The 21,450-nt window shown below is 36.2% G+C and overlaps 2 protein-coding genes across 6 annotated transcripts in view; one reads left to right on the top strand and one right to left on the bottom strand.

The window, feature by feature from the left end:
* LOC110667767 (uncharacterized) overlaps positions 1-19,360 on the top strand; it is a 26,659-nt gene extending 7,299 nt beyond the window's left edge. The window contains exons 3-4 of one of the 4 annotated variants that reach the window (XM_058131953.1): positions 14,189-14,241; positions 18,773-19,360. In XM_058131953.1, the coding sequence (XP_057987936.1) occupies positions 14,189-14,224 (36 nt within the window). In that variant the 3' untranslated portion in view covers positions 14,225-14,241; positions 18,773-19,360. The other 3 variants (XM_021828731.2, XM_021828732.2, XM_021828730.2) reach the window with 3 other exon arrangements.
* LOC110667766 (putative receptor-like protein kinase At3g47110) lies at positions 17,837-21,450 on the bottom strand. Of its 2 annotated transcripts, none has more exons than XM_021828729.2 (3): positions 18,709-21,450; positions 18,200-18,595; positions 17,837-18,094 (listed from the first exon to the last, which is right to left on the bottom strand). In XM_021828729.2, the coding sequence occupies exons 1-3, from the start codon at positions 21,383-21,385 to the stop codon at positions 18,087-18,089; spliced, it is 3,081 nt and encodes a 1,026-aa protein (XP_021684421.2). In that variant the 5' UTR covers positions 21,386-21,450; the 3' UTR covers positions 17,837-18,086. The 2 variants fall into 2 exon arrangements, with proteins under 2 accessions (XP_021684421.2, XP_021684419.2); XM_021828727.2 differs by having other exon boundaries at positions 17,837-18,097; positions 18,709-21,449.

Raw genomic sequence — 21,450 nt, 5'->3', positions numbered from 1 at the left:
GCAGGACTTTATAAGGTCCATAAAACTTGGGAGATAGCTTAGTGTGTTGAGTATTGGTAATTGAGAGACGCCTATAAGGAAGGAGGCGCAGCCATACCCAATCACTTGGCTGAAATTGTAACTCACGATGGCCCTTATCATAGTACTCTTTCATTCGGACTTGTGCTTGTTGGAGACGTAAGCGTATGTCCTTGAGAACTGAATCACGATCAACTAAAGCCTTATCAACCTCGGGAAGAACCTGAATCATAGGATAGCAGCTTGGGCAGTTCCTGTCCATACACCACCTGAAAAGGTGTGGTTTGTAGAGTTGAATGGAAGGAGGTATTGTAACAGTATTCAGCCCAGGAGAGCCAATCGACCTAGCTTGTTGGTTTGTCACCCACAAAACATCTCAAATACATATCAATTGTACGATTGACAACCTCCGTTTGACCATCTGACTGAGGATGGCAAGCAGAAGAAAAGTTCAGCTTGGTTCCACTTAACCGAAATAATTCTCTCCAAAAGTTACTAGTGAATACCACGTCACGATCACTAACAATGGACTCTGGTAACCCATGTAAACGAAAAGCATTGGAAAAGAATGCATGTGCGATAGTTACAGCAGTGTAAGGATGTGAAAGGGGAATAAAGTGAGCATATTTAGAGAACCGATCAACCACAACAAACGAGACTGACTTGCCTTTCACCTTAGGTAACCCTTCCACAAAATCCATCGAAATATCAGACCATATTTGTGATGGAAGAGCTAGAGGTTGCAACAAACCCGCCGGATGTAAATTTGAAGTCTTTTGTTGCTGACAAACTAAGCAAGACTCAATAAAGTCACGAATATTAGCCTTCATGCCTCTCCAATAAAACTCACTGCGAACTCGATGCAAAGTTTTTTGTATCCCTTCATGTGTACTATTATGTACCCCTGCAATGATAGTATGAATCAAAGGGGAAGTAGACTGAAGATAAATACAATGACAATAAAGAATAAGTCCATTGGAGATGGACCAAGCCGCTCCTAATTCCCCATCTTCCACTTGACGCCGCAATTGACAAAGAGAATCAGTGTTCTTGATTTCACTCCGAATATCATCCAGCAACAACACCATTGGTTGCGAAATCGCAAACAAATTGCCTGTCTCTTCATCTCGGCAAGAGAGAGCATCCGCCGCTTTATTGAGCTGACCTGCCTTGTGCTCCACTCGAAAGTCAAAGCCCAACAATTTGCTAAGCCAATGTTGTTGAGGTGAAGTAGTTAGCTGTTGCTCCAGCAAGTATTTCAGGCTATAATGATATGTTTTGATAAGAAATGCCCTTCCCCACAGATATGGGCGCCAGTGTTGCACTGGCTTGGCTAACCCAATGAGTTCTCTTTCATAGGCGGCCAGCTTGTGATGTCTGTTAGCTAATTTTCAACTGAAAAAACCAAGAGGGGTGACCATCTTGTTGAAGAACTGCCCTAATACCTACTCGAGATGCATTACACTCTACTAAGAACTCGGCATGAAAGTTAGGAAGCTGAAGTACAGGTGCTTGTGCTAGTGCCTGTTTTAGTGCAACAAAGGACGCGGCTGCTTCTTCACTCCATTGGAAACTACCTTTTCTTAATAAGCTAGTCAAGGGTCTTGCCAAGTGACTGTAATCTCTGATAAACTTTCGATAGTAACCTGCCAGTCTCAAAAAACCACGTAGAGCCTTGACCGAATTTGGTTGAGGCCATTCAGTGATTGGCTGAAATTTTTGTAGCATCAACCGAAACACTGGCGGCATTGATTACGTGACCAAGATAGGCCATTTGAGTCTCCCCGAAAAAACATTTAGATCTTTTAAGAAACAAATGATGAGAACGAAGCAATTGAAACACCGTATTTATATGTTGTAGATGTTCATCCCATGTCCTGCTATAGATCAAGATATCGTCAAAGAAAAAAGAACAAATTTTCGAAGGTAGGTTGGAAATACCTCATTCATCAATGCCTGAAAAGTTGATGGGGCATTTGTCAGGCCAAAAAGCATGACTAGAAATTCGAAGTGACCATGGTGTGTTCGAAACGCCATTTTCTCCACATCCTCCGCAGCCATACGAACTTGGTGGTAAACCAGATTTTAAATCCAATTTTGTGAAGCATCGAGCCCCATGGAGTTCATCAAGTAATTCATCGACTACTGGAATCGGAAACTTATCCTTAATTGTCTTGGCATTAAGCTCGCGGTAGTCTACACAAAAGTGCCATGATCCCTCTTTTTTTTTTTTTTAATAAGCAATACTAGAGAGGAAAAAGGAGAATGACTAGGGCGAATGATTCCTTGATAAAGCATTTCCTCACATTGTTTTTCGATCTCTTCCTTCTGTAGGTGCGGGTCTGACCACCACAGGTGCCGAATCAGGAAGCAAGAATATTCGATGGCCACAAGATCTAATTGGAGGCAGCATTGTAGGATCACGAAACAAGTCTGTAAACTGCTCCAGTATACCCTCCAAGCTAGTTTTTGATTCTCCATTCCCATTCAATAGATGAACTTTAGGATTATGGTCAGGTTGAAGTCCTTGTAGAGTAACTTGTTTATCCCCCAATTCAAAATTCATAGTAAGAGTTGCAGAGTTCCACCATATTGGGCCCAACGTCATCAGCTATCGTACACCTAGTACAACATCAAATCCATCCAACGGTATTACATATAATTCAAGAGGAAAAGTGTTATGGTCCCGGCTAACGGATCTAGTTATGGGTCGATGGGTAGTAGGAGGGGTTGGTGTTTGGGTGTTTGGGTTAGGGTGTTTCCTTGAGCGACCTATGGTGGAAGACAAGAAAAAGTCAGACTCGTTAAAGGGAGCCTAAAACCTCAGTCAAGAAGACTTAAATTGGGTTTTTAACAGTCTGTTTTATTCCATCAGATTTGCTGAATATATACAAGTGCAGAAATAACTACTCCCTACATACAAGGAGCACTACTTCTATATGGAGGAATAACCTCCCACTAACAACAAGAAAATAGGAAAATGGAGGAATACCCTCCTACAATGCAGGAATGTTGAAACAGAATCAAAACAGAAAGAGAACAACTATTGTCGACTAATTCAGCCACTCAATTCATCGTGACTTGGATTTAGGACCATGGGTATAACGAGAATATACTTGTGGGTTTGGTAACATTACTTCCGCCCCAATGGAAGCTTGTCCGCAAGCTTGAAGTCCGAAACTTGTCTTATATGTCGGACCCTTTCACACGAAGCATCTTGGTGAAGAATGACTCAATGAATTAAAACCTCCGAATTCCTCCTTTGATACGATGATCCGTAAAGGATGGACAGGATCCTCCAAAAGAATGGTAGGTGGTAATGTTGGAGTGACAGTGACCGCATGATAGGGCTTGAGATAGGAAACATGGAAAAGTGGATCTTGGACTCACTGGAAGGTCTAGTTTATAGGCCATGGTGCCAATGCATTCCGTAACCGAAGGGTCCGTAAAACTCAGCGGACAGCTTGTGACTAATTCTTTTTGCAACTGACTGTTGTCTATACGCTTTTAAACGCAGCAGGACCATGTCACCAACTTTAAATTCCAGCGAGCGGTGGGACTGATCATAAGTGGCTTTCATCTTATTTTGGGCTTGTAACAGATTTTGGCGAAGTAGGTGCAGCATGTCATCCCGTTGGCGCAGAACAGTATCAACCGCTTCAATTGAAGAACTGCCATGCAAGTAAGATAATAGTCGAGGAGGTGGTCGACCATAAACAGTCTCAAAAGGTGTGGATTTAAGTGAGGTATGGTAGCTGGTGTTGTAGCAGTATTCAGCCCAAGACAACCAATCAATCCACTTTGATGGCGATGAACTAGTGAAACAGCGGAGATACATTTCAACAGTACGGTTCACAACCTCTGTCTGTCCGTCAGATTGTGGATGGTAAGAGGAACTGAAACACAGCTTGGTCCCACATAAACGGAATAGTTCTTTCCAAAAAGAACTTGTGAAAGTCACATCCCTGTCACTGACCATAGTTTCTGGCAACCCATGTAATTTAAAAATGTTGTCAAAGAAGGTGCGAGCAACACTTACAGCGGTGTACGGGTGAGTGAGAGCCAAAAAATGTCCGTACTTTGAGAACCGATCAACGACAACCATTAAAACATTCTTTCCGCGTGAAGTGGGAATGCCTTCTATGAAGTCAATGGAGATATCAGCCCAAATTTGAGTGGGAACGGGCAAAGGTTGAAGGATTCCCGCCGGTTGTAGTGTGTCAGTTTTATGCCGCTGACATACATCACAAGAACGCACAAAATCCCTTACGAAATTTTTCATCCCCTGCCAATAGAAATCTCTAGTGATTCTGTATAATGTCTTCTGGTAACCTTCATGACTTTGGTTGTGAAGAGCACTAACAACCAGCTGAATTGATGGGGAATTGGGAGGCAGGTAAACTCTGTTATTGTAGAAGAGTAACCCATCCCGAAAAACCCATTTTGAAGCGACTGTTCCATTGGTAATTGCAGAGATTTGTTGCTGAATTGCTGGTGAATCACTATGTTCCTTCCGAATTTCATCAAACAAACTGAGTTGAGGCATGGAAACAGCCATAAGGATTGAATCATCGGCATTCCGTCGAGAAAGAGCGTCCGCCACCACATTAGATTTGCCAGCCCTGTATTCAACAGTAAAAGAAAAACCCAGGAGCTTGCTAATCCAATGTTGTTGAGTTGCTGAGAGATGGCGCTGCTCAAGCAGATATTTCAATCTATAATGATCTGTCCGAACAATAAATTCACGTCCCCACAGATAGGAATGCCAATGCTTTAGTGCCTTCACTAAGCCAATCAATTCTCGCTCGTAAGCCGGAAGATTTTGATGACGAGCTGCCAAGGAACGGCTGAAATATGCGACTGGCCGGTTGTGTTGTAACAAGACTGCTCCAATCCCTGTACCAGAAGCGTCACATTCTATAACAAAAGTTAGATCAAAATTCGGTAGAAGCAGGATTGGAGTAGATGTCAAGGCTGCCTTTAACTTCTGGAATGCATCGATAGCGTGATCAGTCCAGTGGAAGTTGTTTTTACGCAGCATAGCAGTGAGGGGGGCGACAATGATGCCGTAATTCTGCACAAACTTGCGATAATAACCTGTGAGCCCTAGGAATCCACGTAACCCACGAATGGTGTTGGGCTTTGGCCATTCTAATACAGCAGCAACTTTGGACTGATCCACCTGCACTCCTTGGGAAGAAATAATATGACCCAAATAGGAAATCTGAGATTGACCGAAGACACACTTCGACCGTTTGAGGACCAACTGGTTCTGTAACAGCAATTGGAAAACCAGCCGCAAATGGTGGATGTGTTCTGCCCAGGATTGACTGAAAACCAAAATATCGTCAAAAAAGATGAGTACAAATTTTCGTAAGTAAAGTTGGAATACCTCGTTCATTAGGGCCTGAAAAGTTGAGGGAGCGTTGGATAATCCAAACGGCATCACCAGGAATTCAAAGTGTCCGTGGTGAGTGCGGAAGGCAGTTTTCTCTATATCAGCAGGATGCATCCCCACCTGAAAGTAACCCGAAAGCAGATCTAACTTTGAGAAGAACTTAGCTCCACCCAATTCCTCCAATAATTCGTCAATAACCGGAATAGGGAATTTGTCTTTGATGGTTTTGGCGTTTAATTCTCTGTAATCAACACAAAGGCGCCAGGAACCATCAGCTTTGGGAACCAGAATCACCGGTGACGAGAATGGGGAACGGCTGGGACGGATTATACCCTGCTGTAACATTGCAGCACATTGCTTTTCAATTTCGTCCTTCTTACCATGAGGGTAACGGTATGGTCGAACTACCACAGGACCAGCTCCGGGAATTAGGGGAATACGATGATCACAAGATCTGCTAGGGGGCAGCCCAGTAGGAGCATTGAATAAAGAAGCAAATTCCGCCAATAATTTCTGGAGTTGGATGTCTGGGTCAGATGAAATCTGCATGTTGTTCAGATCTGAACCGTGGGAAGAGCTTGAAGAAGTAATACCCTGCAATGTCACTAAGTGGCCCTGTTGATAAAAGCTCATGCTCATAACGGTGAAATCCCACAGAATGGGTCCCAAGGTTCGAAGCCAATTAACCCCCAAAACCATATCGAAATTGGTTAAGGATAAAAGAAACAAATCAACCATGAAAGAATTAGACTTCAGAAGGACCGAAATTCCCTTACAAATACCTGGGCTAGTAAGTTGCTCGCCATTGGCAACGTGTACCTTTAAACCATTCTGTTTGTTTACCACAGCATTCAGTTCCTCAACTTTTGCTGCAGAAACAAAACTGTGAGTGCTGCCGGAGTCGATGAGGATCAAGACTTGCCCAAGCATCCAACTGCCTATCAACCTCATGGACTGGGGATTTCGAATCCCAGTAATGGCATTCAAAGAAATTTCTGGATCAGCTGTGAAATTCTCTACATCTTCCGTTTCTTCCAAATCAATCCAGAACAATTTCTTACATTGATGGCCTCGAACAAACTGCTCATCACAATTAAAACAGAGTCCTTTCTTCCGCCTCTCCTCCATTTCATCAGGGGACAGCCGCCTCACTATCCGATTGGCGCGGTTGTCAGGTGGAATTGCGACGAGTATCCTCGCGGTGAAGAACGTGGAAACAGTTTGCGTTCATACAGCCGAGAAATGCTCATAACATTAACCAAGTCGGTGGGATGGTGAAGCTCCACTTCAACCGCAATGGAGTCTTGTAAACCACTGAGGTATAATTGGACCTTCTGTTGTTGAGTGAGAGTTCCAGCCCGAGACACAAGAGCCTCAAACTGATTCTGATAATCTGCGATGCACCCGTTTGCTTTTTAGCTAATTCACCAAGTTTGTTGCTGCGGATTGGAGGCCCAAAACGGAGGTTACATTGGTGAGAAAACTCAGCCCAAGAGAGATTCGAATGTCATCCAAAGAATCGCATGTACCAAAGTTGGGCAATTCCTTCGAGATGGTATGAAGCTAAATCGACCATCTCTTCTTCCGAGTTTGTTGGTGCCGAAAGAAGTGTTTGCAATGGTTTAGCCATCCCAAAGGGTCATCTTTCCCATCATAGCGAGGAAAATCCAGTTTTGTGAATTTCGTACAAACGAGCTTCCTTGATTTTTCAAATTCCCTTATCTCTCCGTAAGCTTGCCGACTTCCAGTCTGCTGGTTTGAAATCCTTTTAGTGGATTCCCATTCCCGAGTTAGAGCATCGAATTTGGCGTGCGATTCCTTGTTGGATTATTGCTCGGCTAATAACAAGTTAAAGAGCTTAGCCACCGGTCTTGAATGTAATCTCCCATAATCGCAGGCTCGATACCAAACTGTTATGGTCCCGCTAACGGATCTAGTTATGGGTCGATGGGTAGTAGGAGGGGTTGGTGTTTGGGTGTTTGGGTTAGGTGTTTCCTTGAGCAACCTATGGTGGAAGACAAGAAAAAGTCGACTAAGTAAAGGGAGCCTAAAACCTCGATCAAGAAGACTTAAATTGGGTTTTTAATTGTTTTATTCCATCAGATAAGCTGAATATATACAAGTGCAGAAATAACTACTCCCTACATACAAGGAGCACTACTTCTATATGGAGGAATAACCTCCCACTAACAACAAGAAAATAGGAAAATGGAGGAATACCCTCCTACAATGCAGGAATGTTGAAACAGAATCAAAACAGAAAGAGAACAACTATTGCTGACTAATTCAGCCACTCAATTACTAGTGACTTGGATTTAGGACCATGGGTATAACGAGAATATACTTGCAGGGGTTTGGTAACAAAAAGTTTCACTTAATACTTGCAAAGTCTCACTGCAAGTCCCCAAACTTGGTATTTTCTGACCATTTGCCACTGCCACCTGCAATCCATGCTGTGAGTTCAGGGGTAGGCCAAGTCGTTGAGCTGCAATTTTGCTGATGAAGTTGTGGGTACTTCCAGAATCAACCAGCACCGTAATTGGGCAGCCCTTGATGTCAGCTAGCAATTGCATAGTTCTTGAATGTTGAAGACCCGTGATAGCATGCAAAGAAATGGCTGGTTCCTCTATGGTTTTGTCCCCTAACACCTCATTCAACCCCCCCATCATCTTTTAGCTCTAGCCAAAATAGTTTCTTACATTGATAGCCAAAGGTATATGGCTTGTCGCAATTGTAACATAGCCCCTTCGACCTGCGATCTGTCATTTCAGCTCGAGATAATTTTTTAATGAATGATGTAGAAACACTACTTGTGCTAGGGGCTGTCACTGCTGAACCTAATGTTGCCTTGTATCCGGATGAAGTAGGAATTACAACTGAAGTCTTTGGAGTGATCCAAGGAGTACACCGGACTGTACCAACCCTTATCAATTGGTGTTTCTTTTCAAAGGCACGAGCAAGACTCATGGCAGTTACCAAATTGGAGGGTTTTTGCATCAACATCCACTCGAATGCTTTCTGACAATCCTGCAGTGAAAAGATCCACCTGCTGATCAATTCGAACCGAGTTGGCACGAGCTAGCAAACTCTGAAATTGTTTTTGGTACTCTTCAATCGTCCCTGTCTACTTCAAATTAACTAGTTCTTTGAGGAGTTTCCTCTCAATGGTGGCCCAAATCACAAGTTGCAAAACTCTTTAAAAGATTCCCAAACCAACCCTGGTTCTTCTTTCTCTAGCCTATAAAACCATAATTGTGCCTCTCTTGTCATATGAAATGTGGCAAGACTAACCTTCTTAGTTTCAGGAGTTTTCTTATTAAAAAAAAATTGGTCGCAACGATGTAACCAACTGAGCAGGTCATCTGAACCATCAAACATTGGAAAATCTAGTTTGGCATATCTCGGAACCGTGCCCCCACCCTGTTGAGATTTGGATCTATCATCAAATCTTGAAGAACCATTCAGTCGAGAGTTGATGCTGCCTATCCCTGATTCCGATCCTTTTCCATGGCTGCAGTTGATGTTACTCATGAATTCCCGTAGCTGTCGAGTTAATTCCTGGAGTTGTTCCTCTACTTGTGTCACTCTGGCTGCATTCTGCTCTTGTGATTCACGGATAGCTTGTAAATCATTGGAATCCCCTATGACGTTTGGCTCTGATACCAAGTTGTTATGTTCATGAGTTAAGGATCGCGTCACGGGTCTATGAACTATAAAATCTCCTTCAGAACTTGTAGCCCTACCCTTGTTGAGATTCTTCCCTCTTGTAGAACCTATGATGACAGACTGTGGACTCATCGGAGGGAGCCCGAACCTCAAGACTCGTTGAAAGTGAGAGCGACTTAAACCTCACTGAAATTTCAGAGATAATTTTTGATGGTTTTATTCAATAAAATTCTGCCTTTTTATAGCAAGGCTCACACAACAAAAGGAATCCATAAAAGAAGAAATTTCTAACTAAATAGGAATACAATTATTTAGAAAATATCATAAAGAAACTAATCCCTAAAATTACTCTTCCAGAATCATCGACTCTAAATTAAAAGATAATATTTGATTCCCGAAATCATACTGTCACATTAAGCTCTTTTGCCACTGATCATGCTGGTCCCACGTCGATGATAATTCTGCCCAACGAAAGCATCCATAACATAGTGCCAATAGGTGAAATTGGATCTTTATTTCATCTGAACAAATATCACATATATTCAATAGCAAACAATTTCATTTTGGAGTAATTTATATATAAAAAAAAAAGTAATGTTCAAGGGACAAAATTATAGGTTATTCCTTTTATTTTTTTGTTTAATTTGTTTTACCCATAGAGAGAGTTGAAGGAGAAAGGGAGAAAAAACTAATGTGTTATAAAAACTAATGTGTTATAAACGTAAAAAAAAGTGCTAAAGAAGTTGAATATGATTATTACGCAATATGATTATTATGCCATACTTTCAATATGAATTTATTTAAATTTTCTGGTATTAGTGATTTATCATTAAAGAAATCAAAGTAGTGATTTTATGAGATAAAGTGAAATTGGCTGAATACATATTTTGCCCCATGAATTTTACACAGAAAGCTTGATGGCACCATGACCTTTTATTATGATCTATTAGGCACCTTAACTTTTATTATTGGCATAACATGCACAAATTTTCCTGGTTAGCAATGCACATGACTTCACACTTGAGCTAGAGAGTGACTCTTAAAGAAAAGCTTATGTGGCATTTTTCTTTTTTTTTTAATTTGATGGCCCAAATATCTTTCATGAAGACTAATTTACCCCTGATTGTCTATCTTAGTGCTAGTAGATAGTGGCTAATTTTGTAAATACAATCCCAAAATACAACCATTGCCCATAGCGTCAAAACTCTCCTCAACAATGCTAGACCGAGTGTCGTTGAAAATCAAAATTGAAATTTAAGCTGACTTCTTGTCATTGACCTCCTATGCCTCCGGTGTATATCCTAGTCATGGTGTACTTAAATCGATGATGCTTATTTCATGAAAACCCATTTCGAAAAATCTATTGACACCTATTCTAGTCTCAATCTAATTTTCACAGACTTCCATCTAAGCCACCTCTACTTGGCAAGCTTGGAGTCGTTTGACACCACCATTGAACTTGATAATCCTTTGAAGGGTTCCTGTTATGCCAATCACAATATCCAATTGGTGGACTCTTGTAATGGGTTGTTATGCAATATTGTTGGTTGCTTTGCTAACCCCATTAATCAGAAAGGTCCCCCTTTTACCCTTTTTGCCCTTTAAGTTCCAGCACAAGGGAAAATCTACTTGGGGTGCTTGGGCATTGGGATTTGGGTATGACCCTATTAGTGATGATTGCAAGGAGGTGAGGCTTGGCTAGTATCTTTACTTGTCTGATATGTTTTTTGACACACAAACTAGCAATCTTAAAGCAAACACATGGAGGAAGATTCTAGGTATGTCGTACGTGCTTGGTTTTGATTATAAGATGGGAGTGATTATTGTGTCAATTTTGTGGAACGAATAAAGAAGAATAAAGAACTAAGAGAAATCAATGATCAATCCTTGGAAGAGAACTAATTTTTAATAATTTTATTAATCTCAATAATAATCATAGTCTAAATTGCCGAATAACAAAAAATTAGCTCTTTTATAGAGCTTACAATCCTAATTAATTAGAAATAGAAACTCTAATTCAACTCTAATTAGAAATACTAAGTAAGATAAATTAGGAAATAACGGACCTAATAATAATAAAATTTCTAAATAATAAAAACTCTTTAAATTTCCTAATTTTACATAGAATATAATTCCTAAATTGTATTAAGAATATCATCTTCTTATTTTGGATTATTCTCCCCTAGTTGGAAAAAAAAACTCATCATTGAGTCTTTAAGTGTTGAAGGATCAAGAACCAAATGAGGAAAATACATAGTACAATCTTCTTGGATGGTAGCAACAAGAATGACTCGAAGAAATTTGCGCTCTCTTTTGTATTCCTAGAAACATCGGGACAGATAAAATCAATAAAAACAATAATTGAAAAGTCCTTAGGAATAAGATTCTAATTTTCAAATTCTTTTATTGGCTCCACAAGTTGATTTTCTTCAATTTTAATCAGAGTTTCCATAGCTTGATCAACTTCATGCTTTGGAATAAGCTCTTTAATAGGTGAAGGTTCAACAATCAAAACTTTCAATTTTTCAATTTCAGACTCTTAAAACTTAAGTTCTTCAAATTGCTCCTTTTCAATTTCATCTTCAAGCTTCTGTTGTTGTCCTTCTTGTTGTTGCCTTGCCTTTTCAATACTTATTGCGTTTATATTTTCAATAGTTTTTATTGTATCCAACTATTCCCTCAATTGTCACAAATGTGCTTCTTTCCATGTTTCAAATTCTTCAAGTTCTTTTTTACCTTACCTTGTTGACGAGTGTGTTGAACATGATACTCATTCTTATATTCTTCAAGTGCTTTCTCCCTAAATTGTAAGATTATTTGTATATCTTGAACATGATACTCATTCTTATATTCTTCAAGTGCTTTCTCTTTATATTATAAGATTATTTATATATCTTGATACTCATCAAATAAACCACAAGAAATATAGTTAGGACCACCATATAAATCTATCAAATAAGATATTTCATCAAACTGTTCATAATAGTCATCAATTTCAGCTTATATTCTTTGAATTGTTTCCCATAATTCATCTAATTGCTCCTTAGAACCTTTATTTTCAGCCCACGACATTGAATTCTAATCATAAAATCATACCTCGCTAAAACGATGCAAATTTCAGTCACTCGGAGTTGTTTTTTGCTGAAAACAGACATTAAAAATGGAATCAGGACGTCAAAATTAGCCAGGTCAAAATTTTTTTTGCTGATCTGGCAGTGATGATGTGGTGCTGATGGCTAATGTGACAATGATGTGGTACTTTCTGCTGATGTGGCGCAGCGTTATATGTTTCGTGAGTTCTATTTTCTAGTTTTTTTTTAGAGTAAAAAAATAGAAAAGATTTGGAAGGTTGAGTGAGTTTTTTTTTTTTAACATGGAAAACAAGGAAATTTGGAAGGAGGCTAGAACACAGATTGAAAGATTTTAAAAGTTTGCGAAAGCTGGAAAATTTGGGGTCGATTTTGAGCTCTAATACCAAAATTGATGTAGAATAAAGAACTAAGAGAAATCAAGGACCAATCCTTGGAAGAGAATAAATTCTCAATAATTTTATTAATTTCAATAATAATTAGTCTAAAACTGTTAAATAATAAAAAATTAGCTCTCTTTTATAAAGCTTGCTAATTGGGAATAGAAATCCTAATTCAACTCTAATTAGGAATACTAAATAAGATAAATTAAGAAATAACAGACCTAATAATAATAAAATTCTTAAATAATAAAATCTCTTTAAATTTCCTAATTTTACATGGAATATAATTCCTAAATTGTATTAGGAATATCATCTTCTTATTCTGCATTAGTCAACCTCCCACTGGTTGTTGCTCTGCTGTCGCACTTTGATGCCTCCCATTGTTGCTCTGACTGCTGCCATTGTTGCTATGCTCTGGTTGGTTTTTAACTTTTGATTTGTTGTGGAAAATTTCAAATTGGTTAGTGAATTTGTTGAGTTGATTTGTGAATGTGGATTGATTTGTGGATTTGCCAAATTGGTTTGTGAATTTGTTGAATTGATTTGTGAATGAGGATTGATTTTTGGATTTGCTAAATTGGTTTGTGAATTTGTTGATTTAGTTTTTGGATCTTAATAATTTTGTTTTGTGTTTTGGTAAAACTGAAAGGCAACAATAATGGAATTGAAGGAATTGCTTAGCTAGAGATTGAGTAAGGGTCTGGATTTGGGATTTAGGCTTCTTAGGGTATCTGAGTCGGTGAAAGGGATGAGGGAATTGAAGAAGATGGAGAAGATAAGAGTAGGAGTGGAGAATTTGAGCTTGAAAATTAGACAAGATTCTGCGATAGAAGCCATGAGAGAGAGAGAGAGAGAGAGAGAGAGAGAGAGGGGAGAGATGAACAAGACTGAGATAGACCATTTGTAAATTACCCTTTTCCGCATCAGCTGTTTTTTACATGTCAGCACGCATGTGTTTCACACTCTTAAGCTTCAAGCAATGTGTTTGATAATGCTAAAATAAAAATTCATGTGTTAAGATGCCACTAGGCTTTTTGTGTAAAGTTCAAGAGGCAAAATATGTATTCGGCCAATTGAAATATAGTGACTAATTAGATTTGGTAAATGGTTCAGTGACTATGGATGAAAATGGATGAAATTTGTGCTACAAATAATTACTCAACTTCAATTTCATTTCAATAAGGTCACTATTATCATTTTTGTAGAGACTAGGCAATTTTTTATATGTTAGATAAGAAAGTCCTACAGCCTCATTTTAGTAGCAGAAGCAAATTAAAAAAATTTTACTTGGTTGTCATATAAAAAATATTTTGAAATCCTATCATAACCCAGCAATATTGACCCTACTGAAACAAATTAAATTTGCCGTTATAAGTTGAAGTTTAGTGACTAATGAAATCAATAATAAGTGCAATTGAACTGTGCTACTGTATTATGGTTCGTATTTAAGCATCATGGTCCTTTTTTGAGTTTCTGTGGCTCTATTTATACCTGAAAGTTGACTTTTTTTGTCTTGCTGTCCAATGAAGAGAAATTCTCAATTTAAAAAAAAAAAAGGCCTTTAGCTTTTTAATACACTAGTTATTATTTAATTTTACTCCATTGATCTTTATTTTTTATTTTATTTTATGCAGCGCTCTTTCTTTGGCTTTAATGGCTCAACTTTCTGACCAGGTTCATTTCTAAGGTAATATATCCCCATAAAGTATGTCTATCTGGAAAATGCTGCAGATTGATTAAAGTCATTTTCTGACTTCTAGCAGCAGCTGCTGTTTATTTATTTTTTTGCCTTAATTAGTAGTTTTACTTGCTTCAAACCACATAGTTCCCTAAGTTCTATTGTATCTTCAAAACACCGTGATTAAGTGTTATTGTTGTTCTGAAAATAGGAGCGTTTACTTCAATCCTTGCTGTTCTTTGGTGAATCTTGCCTTCCATACTAAAAAAAGTAATGCTTATGCATTGCTCTTTTTATACCTGATGAATCCACAGCTTATCGTAAACGAAAAACAATTTGATAAGAGAAGATGAACTTTTGGGTTTGACTAGGAATGGCAATGGGATGGGGGAATGATATTTTACAATTTATTTTCTACTAAGGTGAAGCAAAAAAGTTTAGAGGAGTTTCATTTTATTTTTTATTAATTTTTGAAATACATATGTTGCATGTATATTTTATAATTTTATAATTTGTAATTATTTTATTTAAGCCTAACACTTTGATAATGTTAAGATTTAAGAAGTCTATGAGATATGTTTAGAATTAACTGGAAAATAATATGTAAATAAATGTAAATGTTATTATTTATTAATTTAAAATAGAAATTACTAATTATTTTGTAAAATATTTAAGCATGTATTTTTAATTCTTAAAAATATTTAATATAAGATATGAAAATTAAAAATATATGATTTTGAATGATTGAATTAAAATAAATATTTTTTCCAAATTAAATAAGTAAAATAAAATTAGAAGTCAAATTATTTTTTTTTTTTATAATATTTCGCTATTGAATAAATAATCATTAATACACCCACTAATGATTATTTAAAATATATGTTAGGTATAAGAAAAATAAAAAATTTTCAAAACTAAAGTTTAATTATATAATAACCATTATCTTTACTATTAACTAAATGTAGGCTAATCAGACATAAAAGGCCAAACGTTTTCACTAATTGGCAATTATACTAAAAACGTTTTAATTTTGGATCATGTATCCCAACATTTAATTTTGAGGGTAATTGTATCCAAAACTCAAAATCTTATGGTTCATTTTGTTATCCACAACAAGATGAATTGACTATAAACTATTTTTTCCCCCTTTCTTAAAATAGTGGACAAAATTCAAAATCTCCCAAATTAATTTTGAGGTTTTGGCTACAATTGCTTCTAATATTAAAGGTTGGGATGGGTGGTTCAAAATTAGAATGTTTGACTATAAATGTCAATTAGCAATAACGTTAGGTTTTTTTTTTGTTTGTCCAATAAGCCTTAAATGTATAAATTTAGGTCACGCTTGATAATGTTGGTTTCTTTTTATTTTTTTCTTCATTTAGAAAAATTAAAAATGTTTTCGGTTGTTTATTGTGTTTTCAGTTTTTCTTTGTTTCCTGATTTTAAAACTAAAAACGCTTAGACTAGAAACCACAAAAAGTGGATTTCATCCATATCATTTTTTTTTTTTTTACTTAGTTTTCTCTATTCTCTTCCAACTTTTGACCTTTAGTTGCTCTATTTCTTTCTCTTCTATTTATTGTCTCATGCCAAATTTTATAAATCTAACATCTTCACCATATTTAAGCTATAATTTCTTTTAGGATATCTCTCTTTCTTTCTCTGTCTCTTTATTTTTTTTATTTTTTTTGTTTTTTTACTTCATCTAATGCAGTTCTTTATGGAAAGAAGAATCACTCTCTTATTTACCAGAGATTAAAACAAAATATCACAACAAAATTCCCTTCAATTTCTTACAAATGTCTTACTGTTGGATTTAGGTCAAGTGGCTAGGTCTTTTTAATAGATTTGAATATTGATAGTGGAAAGTTTTTTCATATATATAATTAAATGTTGGATAGAATGCATTCTATCGTGAGAACAAATTTCCTATTTTGATTTTGTAGGCTTCATTTTGAGAATAACAGAATGTTATGATTATGCTGTCAAGGCATTTGATAAAATGACTTCAAAGCAGACTCTTGTTTTGGCATAGATTTTTAAGGCTGTAAATGGTTGCTGCATTCATGGTTACTTTATAAAACTAAAAACAGTTTATAAGAAACAAACAATAAAAACTCTCAACAGTTTGTTTTCCAAAAACTAAAATCTAACGACATGTGGTGTTATCAAACACACCCTTAGATTTCCTTTTTCTTTTCATTGATTTCTTTTGTTCTCCTCCCCCAAAATGGAAAATTTATTCTGTGAAACAGTGTATGCATAATAGATATATTTTGATCTTTAATTATATGATGGGATTCACATAAAATCCATCATAATTAATTATCATAATGAAACTGTTGTATATACAATAATTATATTTTAAAATTTCTTGTTCTAAATGGCTTTTTTTTTCCCTTTACTTCCTTTATAGGGTGCTTTTTCCTCCTTCCTAAATGCTAACTCTACCTTAGTGAAAAGCAATTTTCACCAAAACTGAAAATTTGATATTAATCAAGCTAAAAATAATAAATAATTGATTTTTTTAATAATTTATATTTATATAGAAAAACTTTAATAAATTAACTTGTTAAGAATTTTCATGATTCATATTTAATTTCATAATTATAGGTCTCCTTGTAAATATATAAATTAATGTTGTCCTTAGTTTACAAATTTCTCCCTCATCCATTTAGAATCTATCATTAACTCATGAGTATTTATTTTTATTTTTATTAAAACATAATATTTAATTTTTTTTTCATAATTTTTTAAATTGAAATTACATTATTAATATTTTGTATTAAATTATAATTAATTTATAAATAAAATAAGATAAAAAAATGTAAATTAAAATAATATATATTTTTTAAAATATTATGTGAATTTTTGACACACATATTGATCGTAACACCAATCATATAGGAGCATGGCAAAAAAAAAAAAAAAACACAAATTAACCCATATAAATTTTCTTCACAAACTTTGGCTCAACAGGGTTTCCAAATCTAAATTTATTCATACAACATTGATTATAATTTTCTTTTGTCCTTTTGTAATTTTAATTGTTTTATTATCAATAAAAATTTAATTAACTTAATAACGTGTTTTATATGTTAAAAAAAATCCGTTTAAAATTTTAAATTTAATAATAATTTTTTTATTATTATTATCTCAATAAAAATGTATATTACACATCCAAATTTTATCAAATTTTTTTTTTTACAATTGGTTCTAATTTGATAATATGTCGATCCTTTATTACACTATACATTGCATCAATATATGATCTCGTTTAGGGATTGAAAACCCAAACAGATTCATTTGTTTTTAATTAATTTTTATTTTTTTAATTAAATAGAAAAATGTTTCATTCGGATGATTTAGACAAAATGAAAGAGAGTAAATGTATTTAATTTGAGTGATATTTCAACGAATTCTGATTTTGACAAATGATTTTTGCAAAAGATTAGAATTAAGAGGGAAGATTATAGAATTCTCTTAGTGCATATAAAAGTGGTATTCCATCTCTTATAAAAAGTGAGCTCTCCTTATAATATAGAGAATGGGTCCTTTATGATTGTGAGAGATGATGCATGTGTACTGGTTGCACCTAATAATCTCTTAGTGAGGAGTATGAATCTCCCATTATTTATACATCAAACATATAATTTACATTGTCATAGTACACACTTTCATTTTTTTTTTTTTTTTTCAAACTGAGCATACCAACAAAACCATATGCCCAAACATAAAGAACATATAATTATGGCCTACAAAAACACAACCCTTGCACTTATAATTTGACGTCACAACTTTCTCCTTCCACTTCCTTGGTAAAACTGCGGCCACCCTTAAAGAGACATTGAATTTCATGCAGCTGCTGCAAAATAAAAAATGTATATCATCAACTGTAAATAATGATTTTTCTTAAACATTTTCCAAAACAAACATTAGAATTTCAAAATAAAGTTGAATTACTTACTACAATACAAAGGTGGCTCTATTCTAGCTTCCATATAATTGTTTCTGACTAAATATAAATCTTTGATTGCATCGCTTATGTCCATTCTATCTTGAGGAGACTCCATGGAACATGCTACCCCGACATTGATCATGCAAATTAGGCATTCAACTTTGCTATCATTTATTGCTTGTTTTGGACTGTGATTGTTTTTTAATCCTTCATCTTCTTGTAAAAGTGTTGGGTCTACAATCTCCAACACTTGGTTGGGCAATGCCATCTTTGCAAAGTTGTGAAGGTTAAGACCTTCTACAAAAATATCATCAGTGGGTTCTTTTCCTGTCACCATCTCTAATAATAGGATTCCATAACTATAAACATCTCCACTTGTTGATACCTCACTTCCTAATCCGTACTCTGCAAAATGAAAAAAAAAAAAAAAAAGAAAAAGATTTATAGTTTTTGACAATAAATAGAAAATGTAAAGTATAGATGAGAAAGCGCACACAATACGAAAGGATCTCAACTACCTGGAGCTGCATAACCTATTGTTCCTCTAACTCCAAATGAGCTGCTTTGGGTTGGATTTGTTAGGTGAGGAAGAAACTTTGCTAGTCCAAAATCTCCAATATAAGCTACCATATCATTGTCAAGAAGAATATTGCTTGGCTTTAGATCACAATGAACAATTGGCTGGTGACAATGGTGATGAAGATAATCTAGCCCATTCCCAACATCTATAGCAATGCTCAATCTCTGCAAAAGACTTAGACTTGGTTGTTCATCAATTAGGTCAACACATCTTTCTAAGTCTGTATGTAACTTCTTCTTTAAATTCCCATTGGGCATGTAGTCATAAACAAGTGCCCTAAAATCATTTCCTTTGAAATCAATACTGGAGCAAGACGACATTAACTTGACAAGATTTCGATGACGTACATTTCTCAAGGCTTTGCATTCAGCTATAAAAGTGTTTGCAGCGCCTCGTTGTTGAAGGTTGAGTACTTTCACTACAGCAATTGCTCCATCCTCCTCAAAAGTAGCTTTATAGACAGATCCAAAACAACCCACGCCAATCAAATTTGCTGAAGAGAACCCGTCAGTTGCCTTAAGAATCATTTCATATGAAATCCTCTGAAATGAATTTATTTCTAAGGAAGTGGGAGATTGGTCTCTTTTCTTCTTCTTGGATTTGTAATACATGGCAATTGATAGCATGATAATGCCCAAAGCACAAGAGATGATGATCACAACTATTTTGATAGTTCGCAATCTGCTTCTTTTTGATGCTTCAACAGGGCATCTTGGCAATTGTAGCTCTGGTATACCCCCACAAAGCCTATTGTTTCCTACAATTGATATTGCACTAGCATTTGCGAAAACTCCTTTGACGGGAACATCACCATCAAAATTGTTGAAAGATAAATCAACATATTCCAATGCAAATTTCTCTAGGTATTCTGGAATCTCACCAGAAAAATTGTTGTGAGACAAATCAAAAATTCTTAGACCTTTTAAAGAGGCCAAAGATGGAGGCATGTTTCCTTGTAAGTTGTTATTGCCCATGTAAAGCAACTCAAGGCTATTGCACCGACCAAGGTCATTTGGAATATTGCCAGACAACATGTTTTTAGCAACATGCAATTCCTTCAAATTGAATAAATTTCCAATTTCTGATGGGAGGGATCCATCTAAGTGGTTCTGATCTAGTGCTAAGGAAACTAGCATGGACTGGAAAGGAAAAAGCTGTTTAGGTATGGAGCCGCTAAGATTGTTCTGAGAAAGAGACATAAATAATAATTTTGGGCAATTTCCAAGGCTAGAGGGAATGTTGCCTTGTAAATTATTGCGAAATAATCGAATTTCACCCAATGATGATATGTTTCCTAAAGATGAAGGAATTGGTCCATATAATCTATTATCATTGAGTATAAGATCTACTAGTCTTGAAAGCTTACCTAATTCAATGGGAATGGTACCCATAATTTGGTTATATGCTATATTCACATATTGTAAGCTAACAAGCATTGATAACCACCGAGGGAGGCTTCCACCTATTTGATTGAAGTGCATTGATAGCCATTCAAGGGATGAAGATAGATTGCCCACAAAATTTGGTAATACTCCCTTAAACTGATTGTAGGACATATCCACATCTTTCAAATTGGTACAATTCAGTAAAGAAGTGATAAAATCCAAATCATTACCTCCCTTGTTTCCAAGATTGTTACGACTCAAAAATAACCTGTAAAGTTGTTGTAATCCTCCAAAATCAACATTTACTTTCCCATTGAATTTGTTTTGCTGTAAAAGAATTCGTTGGAGTTTGGTGGCATTGGATAATGATCCTGGAATGGATCCACTAAAATGGTTTCTTGACATTTGTAATACCTGAAGATGAGGTAGGAGGAGGCCAATATTTGATGGAAGACTTCCATGGAGAGAATTATTTGATACAGATAATATTGTGATGGAGGATATATTATAAATGGCTTGTGGGACAATACCTGAGAGGTTATTGCTTCCAAGCCCAATAGATGACAAGTACTTGAGTTGACCCAAAGAATGTGGAATATTTCCACTCAAGAAATTTCCGCGAGCTGACAAAGTTTCAAGCGAGCTAAAGTTTCCCAAAAATGGTGGTATGCCCCCGCTCAAATAATTAGCATGAATTACAATTAGTTTAAGCTTGGACAAAGCTGCAAGCTCTACTGGAATTTTTCCAACCAGCTTGTTGTAAGCTAATCCAAGAAAACTCATGTTCAAGCATTTGGACAAGTTGGATGGAATTTTCCCTTCAAATGAGTTGTTGCTAAGATCTAGAAGTTGCAGCCTGAACAAACGACCTAGTTCTGAAGGGATTTCACCTTGAAGGCTATTGTTTTGTAGTGTGATAGCCCTAAGGAAACTCATGTTTCCGATATAAGGAGACAAGTTACCCACCAAGCCTTTAGAATGAAGATCTAGTGTGGTGACTCTTTTGTGTCTGCGACCACATATGACACCTTCCCAATTACAGAAATGGGTAGAATCATTCCATGAAGTCGTCGTGTTTTGGGGGTCATAAACAATCTTTGCCTTGAATTCTAGCAAAGCATGATGATCTGTCTCATTCCCACCACCAGTTGGAGCAGCATCAGTGGAGGGAACTTGGAAGCTCAGCCCCATAAGGAAGAAGAGAACAATGCATTTCACAGAAAATGTCATTTTGTTTTAGGTGTCTAAGTTAATGTTTACGGTTGTAATGCTAACACACATTTAATTGGATTATA

The sequence above is a fragment of the Hevea brasiliensis genome, chromosome 13 (genome assembly GCF_030052815.1).
Source record: "Hevea brasiliensis isolate MT/VB/25A 57/8 chromosome 13, ASM3005281v1, whole genome shotgun sequence".
NCBI classification, from domain to species: domain Eukaryota; kingdom Viridiplantae; phylum Streptophyta; class Magnoliopsida; order Malpighiales; family Euphorbiaceae; genus Hevea; species Hevea brasiliensis.
This window is presented reverse-complemented; position numbering and strand designations above follow the sequence as displayed.